We start from the raw sequence: 19,669 nt of genomic DNA, 5'->3' as shown, positions 1-19,669 counted from the left end.
CTGCTAGGATAGGCTCCAGTATCCCCGCGACCCTTCAGGATAAGCGGTTTGGATAATGGATGGATGAACTGCAGCCTGTTCTATATACTCCGGTACGGTAGATGGCAATAGGGACTTTAAAGTCGGTATCGCAATCTACCAAAAGTGCAAGGAAGAAGAAGGTCGGGGGTGGGGGGGGGGGGGGTGGAGGGGTCAGGTGGTCGGGGGTAGAAGGGAACGTCACTTCCGTTGTGGGCGTCGCAAAATCTATTTGAGTGGCGGGAAGAGGATACGTAAAGGCTGGAGCTTGTGAGTTGCGTCATATTTGTACGGTTATGTTTGGCCGCGTTTTATTTGGGTTTCTAACGTGTGATGCAGCTTACTTTATCTCACACGGGTTAAGGTATGGTTATGCGTTCACCCGGAAAGTTAGCGGTCAGTCTAAATGGCAATACCGTTGAGTTAGGCTAACTAAAAGCCCCTGATGGGAAAAATAATGGAAAGAAAGACAACAAACGGCATTAAATTATTTGTGTTAGCTATTCGCGCATTGGTAGCAGAATTGCATTGTTGTTAACTGTCAGATGGTCAACGTTAGCGCTTACGAAAATACTGTATGTCCTCGTTAGCTTTCTAAAGGAACGGTGCCTAGGCACGTAGTTGCTCTGCCGCTAGCTAACAAGTGCGGTGTTCAAGTTTACTATATTGAAGGCAGTGTTGGCGTGCCTCTTCACTTTTACCCTATTCACAACTTAACGTGCTAACCTGACACATTTCTCTGGACCAGGGAATAAAAAATGGCAGCTACCAGAGTGGAGTACACCATTGGAGGGGTGAAGATCCAGTTTCCCTGCAAAGCGTACCCATCCCAGCTGGCCATGATGAATTCAGTGAGCAAACGCCCTCAAATTCCATGCCCTTAGAGATGGGAAAAACGCCCTGTAGCGTATCGTATTCTTTTGTCACTACTGTATTATTCAGTACAGCTTTAATGTGATGAGTGTCATAAATTTGTAAAATCAGGACTGCTATTGCTATGGTAATCAAGAGACATATTTAGCTCCTGTAGTCAGGTGAAATAAGTCCTGTTTTCCTATGTCATACTTAGTCATGGTTTATGCAGCTACAGATTGTTCTTGAACATTGTTTTTATTGAACAACATGAGCGTTGCAAAAGGATGGTTTTTTCCCTCTTTTTTTGTGCGTTGCAGCCTAAATTCAAAAGGGATTGAACAAGAATTGTATCTGATCTTTATGGATGAATCAATGTGACTAATTTTAAAGCTTTATGTACAAAATATTCACGATTCAGTTTGAAGAGGGGAAAAAACATTCAAAGGCGAAGGTTCAGCTGGAGTTCTTGCAAAGTTGAGGCATGAGCTCATGTTTCAATTCCTATGTCTTTGAGCTCTTTCGACATCTTGATTGGAGTTCACCATGGACCATTTTGATTGTCTGTACATGAGTTGGCTCGAAACATGCATCTATAAAAAGTTCCATGGATGGTAATGTTTGTCAGAGCAAAAGCTGTACCACAGTCTGAGGAACTAGAGATGCATAATGATATTGACACGTCCTTGGTATCGACTGATACCAATCACTACCATACCAATCTTATGATCACATACCTGTGGAGGCATAAAGATGTTTAACACAAGATTGTTTAACACAATCTTGGAAAGTGAGAGGATGCCTGAGAAGTGGAGAAGAAGCACACTGGTACAGATTTTCAAGATAAGGGTGATGTGCAGAACTGTAGCAACTACTGAGGTATAAAGTTGATCAGCCACAGCATGAAGATATGGGAAAGAGTAATAGAAGCTAGATTAAGAGGAGAGGTGACAATCAGCGAGCAGCAGTGTGGTTTCATGCCATGAAAGTGCACTGCAGATGCAATGTTTGCTTTGAGAATGTTGATGGAGAAGTATAGAGAAGGCCAGAAGGAGTTACATTGTGTCTTTGTGGATTTAGAGAAAGCATATGACAGGGTGCCGAGAGAGAAGGTGTGGTATTGTATGAAGTAGTCAGGAGTTGCAGTGAAGTATGTAGGAGTGGTGCAGGATGTATGAGGGAAGTGTGACAGTGGTGAGGTGTACGGTTGGAATGACAGATGGGTTTAAGGTGGAGGTCGGATTACAGCAAGGATCAGCTCTGAGCCTTTTCTTGTTTGCAATGGTGATGGACAGGTTAACGGACAAGATCAAGCAGGAGTCTCCGTGGACTATGTTGTTCGCGGATGACATTGTGATCTGTAGCGAGAGTAGGGTGCAGGTGGAGGTATGGACTGGAGAAGAGGAATGAAAGTCAGTAGGAGCAAGATGGAATACATATGTGTGAATGAGAGGGACGACAGTGGAATGGTTAGGAAGCAAGGAGTAGAGGTGATGAAGGCGTATGAGTTTAAATACTTGGGATCAACTGTCCAAAGTAACGGGAAGTGCAGAAGAGAGGTGAAGAAGAGTGTCAGGAGTGATTTGTGACAGAAGGGTGCCAGTAAGAGTTAAAGGGAAGGTTTACAAGATGGTGGTGAGACCAGCTATGTTATATGGTTGAGAGACAGTGGCACTGATAGGTGGCAAAACTCCTCACTGTCAGGTGAAAAGAAGCAGCTGGCTACTCCACATGTATCGGAGGAGGCATTTGGTAGTCTGCAGCCCTCACCGGATCGGCAGAGGGGGTGGAGCAGCGACCGGGACAGCTTTGAAGAGTGGGGTGATTGGCGCAATGCTATTGGGGAGAAAAAGGGGGAACCCCCCCCCCTAAAAAAAAAAAGCTCTTTCAACAGCTAAAACATCCTATTATGCAAATATCATCAGTAGAGTTGAAATGTGAATACTGGACCTCTCTTCTCCACAGTTAAAAGGTTACTAAATCCACCTGAAACCAATATGAATAGTAACCTTTCTAATGAGCAATGCACTGCTTTTTTGAGGTTTTTCAACTCAAAAAATTAGAACCATTCATGAGCAGCTTGCCTCTGCTAACATCATGCAGACTGACCTACCATCTGCAAGCGCCATGAAACTGTCCCTATTCACTGTCCTATGTGACTTAAGTCTTCCAACTGAAAATCACATTTCTGAAGTTATTAATAAGTATCAATTCCACATGTCACCTGGATCCAATTCCCACAACCCTAGTGAAAACATGAATGCCCTCTATCATCTCCCTGATGGGATAGGATTGGTTAAATGCAGAGAACAAATTAATTGTAAGACTACAATGACAAAATAAAGTGGCTTTCTTCTTTGTTCTGATAACCTCCATCATTAACTCCTCTCTGTCCACTGGTACAGTTCCCCCTTCACTGAACGTTGCCATCAGACCAACTGAAAAAAATGTAGATTCTACTGACCAAAACAACTACTGGCCTATTTCCAATTTACTGTTCCTCTCCAAAAGAGGGTAGTTGCATCTCAACTCCAGATCTACCTTGAGAACAATAATCTCTTCGAACTATTCCAATCTGGCTTTTTCCCCAAACATAGCACAGAAACAGCCCTGGTTAAGATCACTAATGATCTCCTTCATGCAGCTGACCCCAGTCTACTCTCTATCCTCATCCTCCTGGATCTCACCGCAGCCTTTGTTACTATATCCCATCAGCTTCTCATGGATTGTTTGGCTAGCATCGGAGTTGGGGGCACTATGCGTCAGTGGTTTGCTTCCCACATTACAGACAGGACACATTTAGTACAAATTCAGAATTACTGGTCAGAAAGTTTGTTGGGGCCACCCCTGTTTGTTATTTACCTCCTTACTCTTGGCAACATCTTCCGGCACTATGGTTCCACTCTTAAGCTGATGATACGCAGCTTTATGTGTCCATTAAGCCCACGTCCACTCTCCCCTCCAGCACCCTCACTGCTTATGTCCATGATATACAGATGTGGATGACTAACAATTATCTGAAATTCAACTGTGCTACTCCTCATTGGCACTAAATCTACACTCTCAAAAACTAATATTTGCTCACTCCCCATTGCTGGAGCCACCATACCTGTCTCTGCTCAGGCTAAGAGCCTTGGTGTTATCCTAGATAGTACCTTATCCTTTTCCAGTCATATAAACAATGTCTCCCAGATTGTCTTTTTCCATCTGCAAAACATCTCCAGACTATGCCCTGCTTTAACACAACTCTCCACAGAAGTCTTAGTCAATGCTTTGGTCACATCACGCATTGACTACTGCAATGCGAGCCTGGTAGACATCCCAAGAAACTTGTTCACCGACTTTGACTCATCCAGAATTCTGCAGCATGGATTATTACACGCTCAAATTCCACTGACCATGTCTCTCCTCTACTGATTCAATTATACTGGCTTCCTGTGTCACAGCTGATTAATTTAAAAAATTTAGTATTGACATTCAAAGCTCTATGCGAGGGTCTAAGGACAGGATGTTGTGTTGCTGTAAAGCCCCTTGAAGTAAATTTGTGATATGGGGGCTACACAAATAAAATTGACTTGACTCTTCATAATCTATTCCCTGCTTATTGCAGATCTCCTTCAGACTTGCACTCCATCTTGCTCCTTGCGGTCTTCACCAGCAGGGCTATACTACAAGCCATCAACCTTAGCACAATGGGTGCCAGGGCTTTCTCCTATGCTGCGCCCAAACTCTGGAACTCCATTCCCTGTCACATATGCTTGCTGGACTCTTATTACAGAACTCAAAACTGCTCTTAAAACCTACCTTTTTAAATCAGCATACTCACTCTAACAGCATCAAATTCGTCTTTTTTAACCCCTGCTTATGTATGCTCTATTGCTTATTGTTGGTTGCACTAAGGTTTTTACTGCTTTGTTGTATTTTGATGTAAGGTAATTTTGAGTGTCATGAAAGGCACATTTAAATAAAATGTGTATTATTAAGAGCATATTAGAGTTATTTGATGATCAAAATGTTCACATAACACTTGCCACACCCTTTTTTATCCCATAGTACTTTTATAACGAAACTGACAGCGAACTAATTTTTGTGTTCTGTTGGCAGATTATACGAGGGCTGAACTCTGGGCAGCATTGTTTGCTAGAGAGTCCTACAGGAAGTGGGAAGAGCTTGGCCCTGCTCTGTTCAGCTCTGGCCTGGCAGAGGGCACAGTATGGTAGGTCTGGTCTGAATTGTATTAAATACCGTTTTTGGAGAGGCATCATTTAAAGATACTTACTTAGTTTTATTAGCTGCAACTGTTTATCCTGCCATTCTTATGTCACCTGGTCCCAGGATAAGCACAGCACATATAAATAAATGGTTTTCACTTTTTAGATGATAGCAAACTCGAAAAAGTGGTTTATCAACACAATGGATTATAAACAACCTTCTGGTGTGACGGATAAATTGCAACTGGGACTTGTTACTTTTTACGGCTCATTGCAACTTGGTTGTTTCCCTTGGTGTTTTCTATGACAAATTTGATTTTTAAAACGATAGTTTCTTGATCTTTGTATCTGAAATGAAGTGTTTTTTTTCTTTATTGCCTTGATTTATTTAATTGCAGCTAAACTTGAACAAAAAGGAATGCCCCTTGATGGCAAGAGTGTCTCCGAAGGGAAGAAATTGGCAGACTCCAAGAAGTCAGATGTCACCACGCCCTGTCAGTGTAGATGCCACAGCAAGGCCAGCTGTGTCTCAACTAACACCAAACCAGCTGTTGTGGACCTCACTGTGTCGCCCAACAAGGTGGAGGTGGCACAGCCATCCTGTCCAGCATCTGAAACTAGTAAACACCTTTCAGTCCATATTTTACTCTAGTGGCACTTGAACTATGCTAATGTGTTTCTTTATTCCCACATTTTGTATTGAAATATAATTGCCCATGTTTATCTTTGTTGCTCAAATCACATTTCCAGTACAGCTGTGATAACAACTTTGCAATTGATAATCAAAAACCTGAAGTTAAGTAGGATGTTATTTGGACTCACGTTGGCTAATTGTCATGGCAATACTATACCAGACTGCCCATTTTTCTAAAGCTCTTGTATCTATGCTTTGTGTGCAGTGCTTGCAAGCATTAATAAAGTGTCAGAATACCGTGCAGAACTATGAAGAACTTTGTCCCTAAATCCTCTGTGTTTAGACAAACGAGCAGACTGGCTGTTCTGACACTTGTCCTGGCTGGCATTTCTTCCCTTGGACAGTGATTTTCTTTTTTCTTTTTTCTTTCCTTTTTTTTTTTCTGGTTAGTACATGTGTTAGTTTGAATGTGTGTTCTTGTAGTTCTTGAATGGGATTTGATCTGTAAGTTGCATTGCTGTGGGCTGGGGGAAACGACATTTCATTTCACTTCATGTGTGCATGTACTTGAGGTGAAATGACAAAGTGTTCTTGATTCTTGAGTCTGGTATAGTATTGCCCCGACACTGTTATTATCATGCTAATGTCCACTGAGTCTTCCATGATATTATTCTAAAGAAAAAAATGCATCTATTTAAGTTAGATTGCAGTAAAATATTGATCATTGTTCACAGTATTACCAAACAAAATACGAGTCAGAATTTACTCACCAAGCACTGACATGAGCTTGATCTGCCAAAATTTTCTGCAGGGCAGTGTAACAAGCAGAATTCCATCTCTAGCACTTTGTCCCCCACCTTCCACTGCCCCCACTCCTCTTTTGGTCATATTTTGTGGTTGCGTGTGTGGAGAACTGCTTTGTATACCTGCAAACAAGTTTATTGCAAAAAGCATAGCAAAAGTTAAAGTGCAGAATCTGCACTTTGAGGTGCAAGATGACGTTTGTGAGGTTGTAATTAGAGACGCACCGAAATGAAAATTCTTGGCCGAAACCGAAAACCAAAAATGAGGAAGCCAAGGCCGAAAACTGAAACACCTAAAGAAATGATTGTCAATTATTCGAACCATTGCATTTATGGCTATGACTGTGTACTAACCTCACTAAAATCAAGGCATTGCAATTCAAAGAATAAATCAATTACAAAAGTATGAAAATATTTATTTAGCACTGACATTACAACAGTGCACAATATAAATTAAAATTCAAAACAAAATGTTTAACTTGACCCCACTCATGTATACATTAAATAATAATGTACCTATAACTGACTCGCCTGCTGAAAGATTGTAAAATTAAATATGTTCTCTCATAAAAACACAGTGCATTTAAGTCAAGTGCCTTTTAAATTTTTCTCTGTAGGACTACTACAACAAAGTGCATTCAGAACAAGTGCAACTGCTGAAAGATCTAACAATATTTTCTCTGTAGGCCTACAACATAACAGTGTATCAAAACAAAGATTGCCATAGCCTGTAGGCATTTAACAACAACAAATGCACCAAGAATTGTGGATGTGCAAAGTGTAAAACATATTTTAACAATAGACACACGCCCATTCTACTTCTTGAGGTAAAGTGGCAGGTTTTTCTTGATGAAGAGTAGCTGCTCTGCTTTATCACAGTGAAGTCTGTTCCTCTTCTCATTGAGAACATGAGCTGCAGCACTGAACAGTCTTTCGCTGTCAGTGCTTGTGCACGGAGCAGACAAGTACTTGCGTGCCATCTTTGCCAGGTCAGGAAAGCGGCCATGGTTATTTCTCCAGTAGGCAAGAGGGTTATCACTTCTGGAGATGGGGACTTCAGACAGATAACCATCCAACTGTTGAGCGGTTGAGCTTGTTGTCTGCCTGATATTTGAGAAAGATAAAGGGCCAGTGCATAAACATTTTTATCAAATAAAATAAAAACTGTCTAGCAGAAAAATAAAATCATCTGATAGTCACATATAGTAAGTCAGAACAGAATAGCCTACCTATTATTTGGGGCACTCTCTTGCAGGATCTCATTGAACATATCAGACAAGGAAGGTGCATGCCCCTCATCTGGTGCAGAGAGACGAGTCCTTTTTTCTGCGCTCTACTCTCCTCCCGCGGTGTGCGCTGGTCCGTCTCCAAGCGGGTTGTCCGCATCCATCGCGGCCTGGATCATTTCACGTGCGCGCTGCTTTAATCCCGCATCCAAGTAATGATCCTTATAACGCGGCTCAAGTACAGTCGCGATGAAGTGCAGAGGATCCGAATAGATCTCAGTGAAACGTGTGTTGACAGACTCTAAAGAGTGTGCTTTTCATTGTTTTCACTCCGTGGTCCGTCTCAACCTCTTTGCTTAGAAGACGCTTTAGTGCCGCAATTAACGGAATAACGTCTGCTACAGATACATCAGCGGAGCTGATCTCTTTAGTTAACTGCTCAAAGGGGGCAAGAAGAGAGAGAATGTTCTCTATTAAGACCCACTGGTGTGAAGTGAATGTCGCGGGGAGCTCGTGATCTGCGCTGTATGCAGCCAAGACTCGCTTTTGCGCAAAGAGGCTTTCCAGCATGTAAAAAGTGCTGTTCCAGCGTGTACTCACGTCTTGTTGAAACCGTTTTATTGGTTTTCCAAACTGATGTTGCATAGACAGTAAGCGGGAATAGGCCAGCTGAGAATATTTAAAGTGGCCAACAATTCTTCTGCCTATAGCCAATACGTCTTTTACGCTGCGCTGAGACAACACTCCCTCATTCACAGCCAGATGTAGTGTGTGGGCCATGCACCGTATTCCTTTCAGCTGGCTGTCTTCTATCGCTTTTGCCATATTTCTTGCATTGTCACTGACTATGGCATGCACTTTAGATCGGTCAATATGCCAGGTGTCGAACATATTGGCAAATGCAGCAGAAATGGCTGCTGCTGTATGTGACCCTCTAAACTCTTGTGAATGGAGCAGAATCTTTTGCAGCTTGAAATCTGTATCGATCCACTGTGCGGTTAGACTGAGTATACTGGTGAGGCTGACGTCTGAGCTCCATATTTCGGTCGGGAAACTGATAGCTGTAATATCTGATGCTATAAGCTCATGGACATGAGTTGCAACAACATTAAACAGCTCAGGTAAACACACATCTGAGAAATGCCATCTGCTTGGCATGGCATAACGGGGCTCAATGTGATCAATCAGCCTACGAAATCCCACATCTTCTACGACAGAGAACGGCTGATCATCTAAGGCAATAAACTCCATAATTTTTTGTGTTATGCCCTTTGCCTTAGCACCATCACTGGAAAACTTTCTTGCCTTTTCAAATAAGTCCGCTACAGACGGAGGGGGCGTGCTCGGATTGACTTTTCTTTTCTGCGCCGCATTCTTATATTCAGAATGGCAATCGGGATGTTTGGATTTCAGGTGATAAGTTAAACCCGACGTGGAGAAACTCTTTGCAGACACACCCCCTCTTGAAATTTCAGCATTGCATGTTTTGCAAATCGCTATCCGTGGGTCTTTCTCTGAGATATTTAAATACGTCCACACCCCAGACATGTTGGCTCTTATCCAGATAACTGTGTGCTGGCTGCGCTTTTTGCTTGCGTCATCACAATTCTGTTTTGGCCGTGTTGTTTCGGTGATTTAGGTCTTTCGGCCGAACACCGAAAATGCACTTTTGGGCCATTTTCGGTGGCCGAATTTTCACTGCATCCCTAGTTGTAATCCCAGACTTTTGGTTGCACTGGAAAAATTGAATTGTGCCATGAATATAAATATGGGCAAGTATTGTATAATAAGTTGATATTTCATTCTATGAGCTCTGGTGCTTTGCAAAAATTATACCTTCATGGTATTCATGCAGCACAGATAGACTGTCACTGGTGCAACTTGTGTATTGTTCTTGCTTGTATTAGGTATAGCTTTATATTAACCCCCATTACAAAGAATTTATAGACCATGAATAAATTACTTGTATACTTATTAAGCATTACACCTTTGGAAATAACCTGTTTACTCATGTTTTTTTAAGTTTATAAACACATTGGTAATGCAATGTTAACAATTATAAAGCATTAACAACTTTAATTTCATACATTTTCTGACCATATTCAAAAAGGGGGACCGGAGGGTGTGCTCCAATTATCGGGGGCATCACACTGCTCAGCCTCCCTGGGAAAGTCTACTCTAGGGTGCTCGAAAGGAGGCTCTGACCGATTGTCGAACCTCGGATCCAGGAAGAACAATGCGGATTCCGTCCTGGCCGTGGAACAACGGACCAACTTTTTACCCTTGCGAAAGTGCTGAGGGGGGCATGGAGTTTGACCAGCCAGTCTACATGTGTTTTGTGGACTTGGAGAAGGCTTATGACCGTGTACCCCGGGGCACTCTGTGGGGGGTACTGCGGGAGTATGGGGTACCGGGGCAGTTGCTACAAGCCATCCGGTCCTTGTATAAACAAAGTGAGAGCTGTGTCTGCATTCTCGGCACAAAGTCAAACACGTTTTCGGTGGGTGTCGGACTCCGCCAAGGTTGTCCCTTGTCTCCGATTCTGTTTGTGATATTCATGGACAGGATCTCAAGGCACAGCCAAGGTGAGCAGTGTGTCCGTTTTGGGGATCTCAGAATTGCATCACTGCTCTTCGCAGATGATGTTGTTTTGTTGGCTTCATCAGAACGTGACCTCCAGCGTGCACTGGGGAAGTTAGCAGCTGAGTGTGAAATGGCCAGGATGAGAGTCAGCACCTCCAAGTCTGAGGCTATGGTTCTCTACCAGAAAATGGTGGATTGCTTCCTCTGGGTTGGGGATGAATTGTTGCCTTATGTGAAGGAGTTCAATATCTTAGGGTCTCGTTCACGAGTGAGGGTAGCAGGGTAGACTCAGAACTCGCTGGAGGGACTACATGTCCAATCTGGCCTGGGAACGCCTTGGGGGTCCCCCAGGAGAAGCTGGAGGACGTTGCTGGGGAGAGGAATGTCTTGAATGCCCTACTTAGCTTGCTGCCACCGACCCCGGAGAAGCAGCTGATGATGAATGAATGGATGAACATTTCCTGACCCACAAATGAACCACCAATATTGACAAAACAGCATTTATCTATGATTTGTTAATGTTTTAGACACAATTTTTCTACATCTGAATAAATGTATTCATGAAGATAAACACCATTAACTAAAACAGTGCTAATGCTTAATGAGTCCATTTGTTGATATGCACTTGCTAATACCATATTAAATGATGAACAAAGACAATTAAAGGCTATTTTTGGGGAGCTCAACTAAAGCAGGCACAGTCAGTGTTGTTAAACAATATTAAATGATCTATTAATGTATATGTCCCAAAAGATTATCAGGAAAATGGCAGCTGATCTTCTCAAAACTGAAATCAAGTTCCAGTTAGATTAAAAATGCCAAGACATTGTTATCAAATGCCATATTTTAAACGGCACAATTGTATCTGAATAAAGGCAAACGTTTGCCAATTTTAAAAGCAAAACTGGGGAATTTTTAACTTCCACCAAGGAGGTGTACACCTCTAACAGGGAGGTTATGTTTTTGCCCCTGTTCATTTTTCTGTTTGTTAGCATGATTCAAAGAAGGGATATCCACAAAACTTCGTGGAAAGTTGGCTCATGGGGTGAATGGGAAATGGGTATAGTCTCTACAGCCGACTTCTCAGTGTCTGTGAAGAGGGCTGCATTCAAGTACACCCAGCTGGGTGCCCTGTTGTTCTTGGAATCAAATTCCATCCATAATCCAAGCCGTTTATCCTGATCAGGGTCGCGTGATGCTGGAGCCTATCCCAGCAGTCATTGGGCGGCAGGCGGGGAGACATGTAACAGCATGTTGTGTTTGTTTTTTCCCCTTTATCATGGTACATATTGGGTCTCATCATTTTAAGTTTTAGGAAGATAATCTGCTGTTTTCTTGATAATGTTTAGGGAAATATATATTAATAGGTCATTGAATAATGTTGAACATTGATTGTTCCGGCGTCCGTGTGGCGTAGCGGTCTATTCCATTGCCTACCAACACGGGGATCGCCAGTTCAAGTCCTCGTGTTACTTCTGGCTTGGTCGGACGTCCCTACAGATTGTAGGGACGTCCGACCAAGCTACATCCGATTTCCCACCCACCAAATGTGGGTATGTGTCCTGGTCACTGCACTAGTGCCTCCTCTGGTCGGTCGGGGCACCTGTTCGGCGGGGAGGGGGAACTGGGGGGGGGGGGGGTAGCGTGATCCTCCTACGCGCTACGTCCCCCTGATGAAACTTCTCACTGTCAGGTGAAAAGAAGTGGCTGGCCACTCCACATGTATTGGAGGACGCATGTGGTAGTCTGAAGCCCTCCCCGGGTCAGCCGGGGGGGTAGAGCAGCAACTGGGAAGGCTCGGAAGAGTGTGGTAATCAGCTGGATACAATTGGGGAGAAATGGGGGGGGGAGCAAAACATCGATTGTTCCTGCTTTAGATGAGTCCCCAAATAGCCCATAAATGTCTTTGTTCATCAATTAATAATATAGTAGTAATTGCATGCGGAGGTGTAAATGAATGCAGTGATAAAGCATTGGGACTGTCTAAGTTTATGAATACATTTCTTGATATGAAGTCAAATGGTGTTTTAATCATTGACAAATCATTCATGAATGATATTTGCGCTTATGTTATATAGCGCTTTGGGTGTCTTGAAAGGCACAATATAAATGTAATGATTCTTGTTATTTGCCAGTATTGCTGGATTATTTATGGGTTAGGAAATGAATTAAATATGTTAATGTTTTAGAATTTGGTTAACGTGCCATTATTGAACAACTTAAAAATATCAGTTCAAATAAGTGATTAATCGTCTGTGTTTATAAACTTAAAAACCATGAGCAAACAGGTCACTTACAGTTTGTAATGTTTAATAAGTCATTTATAAGATAGGCATGGTCTATAAAACATTATCTACTACTACTACTGCTGCTTACGGCTGCTCCTTGTTAGAGGTCGCTACAGTGGCTCATCCATTTCCATCTCCTCCTGTCCTCTGCATCTTTCTCTGTCACACCAGCCACCTGCATGTCCTCCCTCACCACATCCATAAACTTCCTTTTTGGCCTTCCTCTTTTCCTCTTGCCTGGCAGCTCCATCTTCAGCATCCTTCTCCCAATATATACCCAACATTGCTCCTCCGCACATATCCAAAACATCTCAATCTCTCCTCTCTTGCTTTGTCTCCAAACTGTTCAACCTGACCTGTCCCTCTAATATCTACTACTACTTTCAGCTGCTCCCGTTAGGGGTCGCCACAGCGGATTATCTGTTTCCATCTCTTCCTGTCCTCTGCCTCTTCCTCTGACAAGCCAGCCACCTGCATGACCAGGGATAGACGCTAATATCTTTAAGCACTGGCCCCATGGGCCACCAAGCCTCTAAATTTGATGGCCAAAGTACATTTTTGTGGGCCAAATGTAAAAACAAAGAAAAGGCAATTTAACACAACACTGTGACACATCAACAAATGAAAAGACATCAACAAAATGAAAATATACAACTATTTATTTAAATTGAAAACTCAAGTTCATTTGTAAACATACATACATAGTCTCTGTCTCTTAGTTCAGTCTCTTTTTCGCACCCCCCGCTCCATGCCTCTGCCTCATACACGCTCTCTCTCGCTCCCTCAATCCCTCCCAGCATTGTGCCTGTCAGCCATGTCAGCAATAAAAACATGACAAAAAGCAGTAGAAAACCTGTAACACATACTTCTAACTGTAGCCAAAATTGTCAAAATACATGGGCAGAATGAATATTTTTTTTTATAATTATTTAAATTGAAAACTCAAGTTTTTGTAAACATATGGTACATATATTCTCTCACAGTCTCAGTTCAGTCTTTTTCGCATCCCTCTGCCTCATTCACTCTCTCGCTTGCTTGCTTTCTCCCTCCCAGCATTGTCCTGGCATCAGTCGTGTGCAATAAAAACATTAAAAAGAAGAAGTAGAATTCTAATCCGCAAGAACCGAAATATAGTGGGCTTGGTACAGCTTCTCCAGTGTTGGTTCGCAGATGTCATTGTAGCTGTGGAGAATGAATCTAGAGCAGTAAAGTTGCCGACAACAACTTTAACACCATTAACTATGAGCAACTAGCTGCAATACAAACAGAAAATATGCTACACGAGCTAGCCAACAATAGCCTACTGCTGATGAAGAGTAGCTAACGTTACATTATTTGTCCAATAAATTTAGGTAGCTGCTCTACTTACTAGCATTAGCGCTATGTTAATTTTTGCAGTGTGGCAGGAATGAGGGAAAACACAGGAGACCAAGGCGAGTTTGATGTTTATTCCTCAACTCCAAAAACCTACTGCCGCAGGAACAACCCTGCACCGGCGAGTCCGGGAACGTAAACCACGCCCCCGGCTCACAGTCCTGCTGGGTGAGAGGCATAGCCCCTAGTGTCTGCCACACAGCCCCCCCCCCCGAACACCCAGAAGGGACTCCTGGAAAGAAAATTAGTGTCTCACTGGAGGCTTAAGCAGCTTGCCCTAACGGCTGCGCCGTCCCTCAGCCAAAACAGTAGGTGAAACACAGTCCAAAGCCGGCTGAGAAGCAGAACGCTGAACCCGTGAAGACACTGCCGGGGTCCTGGAAGGAGGACAACCCCGACGGGGAACCTGGGCCGTAAACACAACTTCGTCTACCACCCTGTGCGCCGGTTTAAGCCTATCAAGCGTGACACGCTCCCTACGCCCACCCATATCTAGCACAAAATCCTTAGGACTCATCTCAAGAACCCGAAATGGGCCATCGTATGGGGGTTGGAGGGGTGAGCGGTGATCATCATGCCGTACAAAAACAAAACGAGCTGACATGAGCTCCGCAGGCACGAATGACCGCGTAAAACAGTGGTGAACGGGGCCTGGAACCCAAGTGCTGTCGGACAAAAAAGGATAAACGGCCGGACGGGGTCGAGGAGGGGAACTCCCAGGCAAAAATTCCCCAGGGACGCGGAGCGGCTGACCGAGCACCAGCTCAGCGGGTGACGCGTCGAGGTCCTCCTTAGGAGCCGAACGCAACCCGAGCATAACCCAAGGTAAACGCTCCACCCAGTTACCATCCGAGAGCGCAGCGCCGCCTTGAGCAACCGGTGAAAACGTTCACACAACCCTTTAGCCTGAGGGTGATACGCGGTAATGCGGTGTACCTGCACACCCAAGGATCGCGCAAGTGCCGACCAGAGCTCTGACACGAACTGGGGGCCCCTGTCTGAGGTGATATCTGACGGAGTGCCGAGACGGGCGACCCAGGAGGAAAGAAAAGCGCGTGCAACATCCGAGGATGTTGTGGAGGATAGAGGGACAGCCTCTGGCCACCTGGTGGTCCGATCTACCATCGTGAGCAGGTGCGTAAAACCCTGTGAAGAAGGTAGAGGGCCCACCAGGTCCACATGCACGTGGTCAAAACGTCTGGCCGGGATCGGAAACGGTTTGAGGGGCGATTTAGTGTGCTGGTGGACCTTAGCGCGCTGGCACGCTACACATGCAGCTGCCCACCCCTTGACATCCTTGCGGAGGCCAGGCCAGACGAACTTGGAACCGACCAACTTCACCGACGCCCGAACTCCAGGGTGCGAGAGGGAGTGAATCGAATCGAAAACTTTACGGCGCCAGGCCACTGGAACAACGGGGCGGGGACGGCCGGTGGAGACATCGCAGAGGAGGGCAGGACTGCCTTCCTGCATCACAGCGTCCTCTAGCTTGAGACCGGTACGCGTTGACCTAAGGGCAAGGACGTCCGGGTTGCTGGGCTGGTCGGCAGCCATAGCGGAGAAATCCACACCGAGGTGCACAAGACACACAAGCACACGCGACAGACAATCAGCAACAGGGTTGGACTTCCCGGCCACATGCTGAATGTCCGTTGTGAACTCGGAGATCGCCGCTAGGTGGTGCTGTTGACGAGCAGACCACGGCTCAGTCACCTTGGACATGGCAAAAGTCAGTGGCTTATGATCCACATAAGCCGTGAATGGGCAACCCTCCAGCAGGAAGCGGAAATGCCGTGCAGTGCCAGCAACTCCCGGTCAAAAACGCTGTACTTGCGCTCGCTATCCTGCAGTTTGCGGCTAAAAAATGCGAGTGGCTGCCACGCATTCGCCACACGCTGTTCAACCACAGCCCCCACGGCTATGTCAGACGCATTGGTTGTTAAAGCTATGGACGCCGTGGGTGTGGGATGGGCAAGGGGGGCAGCGTTAGCCAGGGCGCACTTAGCTCTGTCAAAGGCCTGGACCTGTTCGGGAGTCCAGTCGACAGGGTCGTTAGCCTTCTTAAGCCGCAGGGCTTCGTAAAGTGGCTGAAGGAGGTGGGCAGCGCGAGGGAGGAAACGGTTATAGAAATTCACCATGCCCAAGAATTCCTGCAATGCCTTAACAGAGACTGGGCAGGGAAATTCTGCCACCGCTTGCACCTTAGAAGGCAACGGGACCGCGCCTTGCGGCGAAATGCGGTGACCCAAGAAGTCAATCACCGGCAGTCCAAACTGACACTTGGCCGGGGTTGACTATCAGGCCGTGTTCGTCCAGACGACGGAAAACCTGTTTCAGGTGCGCCAGGTGCTCTTCAGCTGACAGACTGGCCACTAATATGTCAACGAGATAAACGAACATGAAAGCAAGGTCGCGCAACACCGAGTCCATCGGCCTCTGAAAGGTTTGCGCTGCCCCCTTCAAGCCAAAAGGCATGCGCATGAACTCACAAAGCCCAAACGGGGTGATCACTACGGTCTTGGGCACGTCCTCTGCGCGCACGGGAACCTGATGATAGCCGCGCACCAGGTCCACCTTAGAGAAAATAGTGGTACCTGCCAGGCGTATGGAAAAGTCCTGTATGTGTGGGATGGGATAGCGGTCATTGGCGGTGACGTTGTTCAGGCGGCGAAAATCGCCGCAAGGCCGCCACGACCCATCCGCCTTGGGCACCATGTGAAGCGGCGAGGCCCACGGGCTGTTTGAACGCCTCACTATACCCAGACGCTCCATGATGGCGAACTCCTCCTTAGCTATAGCCAATTTTACCGTGTTGAGGCGCCGCGCGTGCGCGCGCAAAAGCTGGCAGTCCCACCGTGGGAATGAAGTGTTCTACCCCGTGTTTAGTAACCGCGGTGGAAAAGGCAGGCGTAGTCACCGATGGAAAATCCGCCAGCAAACGCTGAAAAACATCCCCTAATGCCAAAAAGTTAGCGTGTGTTAACGGCCCAGCTCCCCCTGTCTCGCATGGAACAGTGGCGAAAGACACAGCATCAATTAAACGGCGGTTTGCAACATCAACAAGCAGACCATTAGCGCACAGAAAATCCGCGCCGATAATAGGAACAGTAATGGCGGCCATTACAAAGTCCCACTCAAAATGGCGCCCGTGGAAGCAAACAGTCACCAACCTTGTGCCAAACATCGCAGTGGACGAACCGTTAGCTGCACTTAACTGTAGGCCGCCGCCTTCGGCCGAGCTGTCTGTCTTAGCAGGAGGGAGTAGGCTCTTTTGCGAGCCTGAGTCCACCAGAAACCGTCTTCCTGACATCGTGTCCTTAATGAAGAGCAGCTCACTACGTCCGCCAGCGCCCACAGCTGCTACTGAGCGCTGCCCTGGAGTTTCCCGGCGCCTCAAACGTGCACGGAGGGACGCAGCGCCTCGCCTTGCTGCCGAACCGCCGGTGGAAGAAACAGAGGCCGCTCCCGCGCCGTCTCCGGGCAGTCACTTCAGCCACCACTGCCGGGTCCGCGTCCTCCGACGTCGGCTGCAGAGGCTCCGATGCCACACTCTGCACAGAGAACCGTCTGGTAGCCAGCAGGACCCGATCGGCCTCCTCAGCCAAACCTCGGCAGTCACCAGCGGCCAGACACGGGGAGTTAGCCAAAGCTGCGCGCACAGGAGACGGGAGCTGGCGCAGGAAAACGTGCGGGAAAAGGAACCCACCTTCTACTGAGCCTAGCAGCGACAGCATATTGTCCATGAGATCCACAGCCGTCCCGTCGCCCAAACCGGATAGGGAAAGGATTCTATCTGCCCTCTCTGCGGTAGATAGGCTGTACCTCCGGAGCAGAAGATGTTTGAGGGACGTATCTATCGAGTTGCGGAGGGGCGCGCAACAGCTGCATGGCCCGGTGTGTGGACTGCTGGTCCAGCGCAGCGACGACCAAATAGTATCTGGAGTCGTCCGCGGAGATTCCACGCTGGTGGAACAGCGCCTCGACATGCTGGAACCACGAGGCCGGGTCGCTCTGCCAGAACTCTGGGAGTTTCACAGCCGCGGCGAGAACGGCCGGCTGTGTGAGTTGGGGCGGCGTGGCCGAAGTGGATTCACACTCCTCTTCTGCTCCAAACATGTTCAATTCGGGGTCACCAATGTGGCAGGAATGAGGAAAAACACAGGAGACCAAGGCGAGTTTGATGTTTATTCCTCAACTCCAAAAACCAACTGACGCAGGAACAACCCTGCACCGGCGAGTCCGGGAATGTAAACCACGCCCCCAGCTCACAGTCCTGCTGGGTGAGAGGCATAGCCCCTAGTGTCCGCCACAGCAGCATATAAACCTAACCAGCTAGCTAGCTAAACTAGATTAGAATTAAACCAACCCACCTTGCTATGGCTTTATTGTTTGCATATCCATGCACCATGTCCACGCCGTTCTTGATATGGAGTTCAATAAGCTCAGGGAAAGCACTGAATACGATTTCGTTACATACAGACAAGGCTCAACATTTTCGGTTTTTATTTTTCGAAGCCATCCAGCATCCCGAATTTCCCTACAAGAGGACACTGTTACATAACCTCACACTAACAGGAACAACTTTTGGATCCGTGGAAACATAAAATCTGGGTGAAAATCAGTTTAAACCGATCTGCTCCTTTTAAAAAAAATCTGGGTATTTTTCGGTGAAAATCAGTAAAAACCGAAAACGCTGAGCCTTGCGTACAGAATAGTATGCAATGTTGAAATTTTTAATCATTTTCTCCTGTTATCCACTCTCCATTTGACGTATTTGTCTCCCCATAGGTGTATTTTCAGGCGATGTAACTGCAAGGTGTGCAACTGTGCACCTTAAGTGTTGTCCACTTTTTCCATGAATTGTGATGTGGTGTTCCCTGAAGGCATTGTTTCAGATAAAAAATGAGCTAGACTTCTTGGCTTGTTGAGGAAAAATGTTATGTCCTTAGATTTGTCATATTCTAGCCACTTAATCTCTTGCTTCCATTCACTCCTAAATTTTCGTTGCCGTTCCGTTTTTTCATAGTCCACCTTTTGTGTTTCTGATTCTTCTGTAGGGATTGTGTTCGCAGCTTGAGTAATGTTAGGCTTAGTAAACGCATACTTCAGCAGACATATCGGCAGCTAGCCGGTGATGGTAAAATTAAGTTATTGTTAGCTGTTTTCGTAGAATGTTGAATTAAAAGCCGCGAATGAATCGGGATGTTTGTGGAACTTTGACGTTGCATTTGCGAAGGGCGATGGGTATTTAAAAAAAAACAACCTTGACTTGGTGACCACAGGGGGCCACCTACTGGGGCTATATGGTGGCCACAGAGTAATTTTTTATGGCCTCGGGCCATGGTCAATGTCGAACCCTGATGACGTCCCTCACTGCACCCATAAACCCCCTCTTTGGCCTTCCTCTTTCCCTCTTGCTTGGCAGCTCATTATTCAGCATCCTTCTCCCAATATACCCAGCATCTCTTCTCCGCACATGACCAGACCATCACAATCTCTCCTCTCTTGCTTGGTCTCCAAACCATCCAACCTGAGCTGTCCTTCTAATATACTTGTTCCTAATCCTGTCCTTCTTTGTCACTCCCACTGAAAGTATTTAAACTCATCCACCTTCGTCACCTCTACTTCTTGCATCCTCACCATTCCTCTGTCCTCTCTCTCATTCACGCATATGTATTCC

At 45.9% G+C, this 19,669-nt stretch overlaps 1 protein-coding gene across 2 annotated transcripts in view; it reads left to right on the top strand.

Annotated features, from left to right (window-relative positions):
- The first annotated feature begins 251 nt into the window (after window positions 1-251).
- brip1 (BRCA1 interacting helicase 1) overlaps window positions 252-19,669 on the top strand; it is a 97,185-nt gene continuing 77,767 nt past the window's right edge. The window contains exons 1-4 of one of the 2 annotated variants that reach the window (XM_056283391.1): window positions 252-288; window positions 767-869; window positions 4,975-5,086; window positions 5,480-5,701. In XM_056283391.1, coding sequence (XP_056139366.1) covers window positions 777-869; window positions 4,975-5,086; window positions 5,480-5,701 — 427 coding nt within the window. In that variant the 5' untranslated portion in view covers window positions 252-288; window positions 767-776. The other variant, XM_056283390.1, reaches the window with a different exon arrangement.

This window comes from Lampris incognitus, chromosome 7 (assembly GCF_029633865.1).
Source record: "Lampris incognitus isolate fLamInc1 chromosome 7, fLamInc1.hap2, whole genome shotgun sequence".
Classification (NCBI taxonomy): Eukaryota; Metazoa; Chordata; class Actinopteri; order Lampriformes; family Lampridae; genus Lampris; species Lampris incognitus.
Note: the sequence above shows the minus strand (reverse complement) of the source record. Positions and strands in the feature narration are given on the sequence as shown.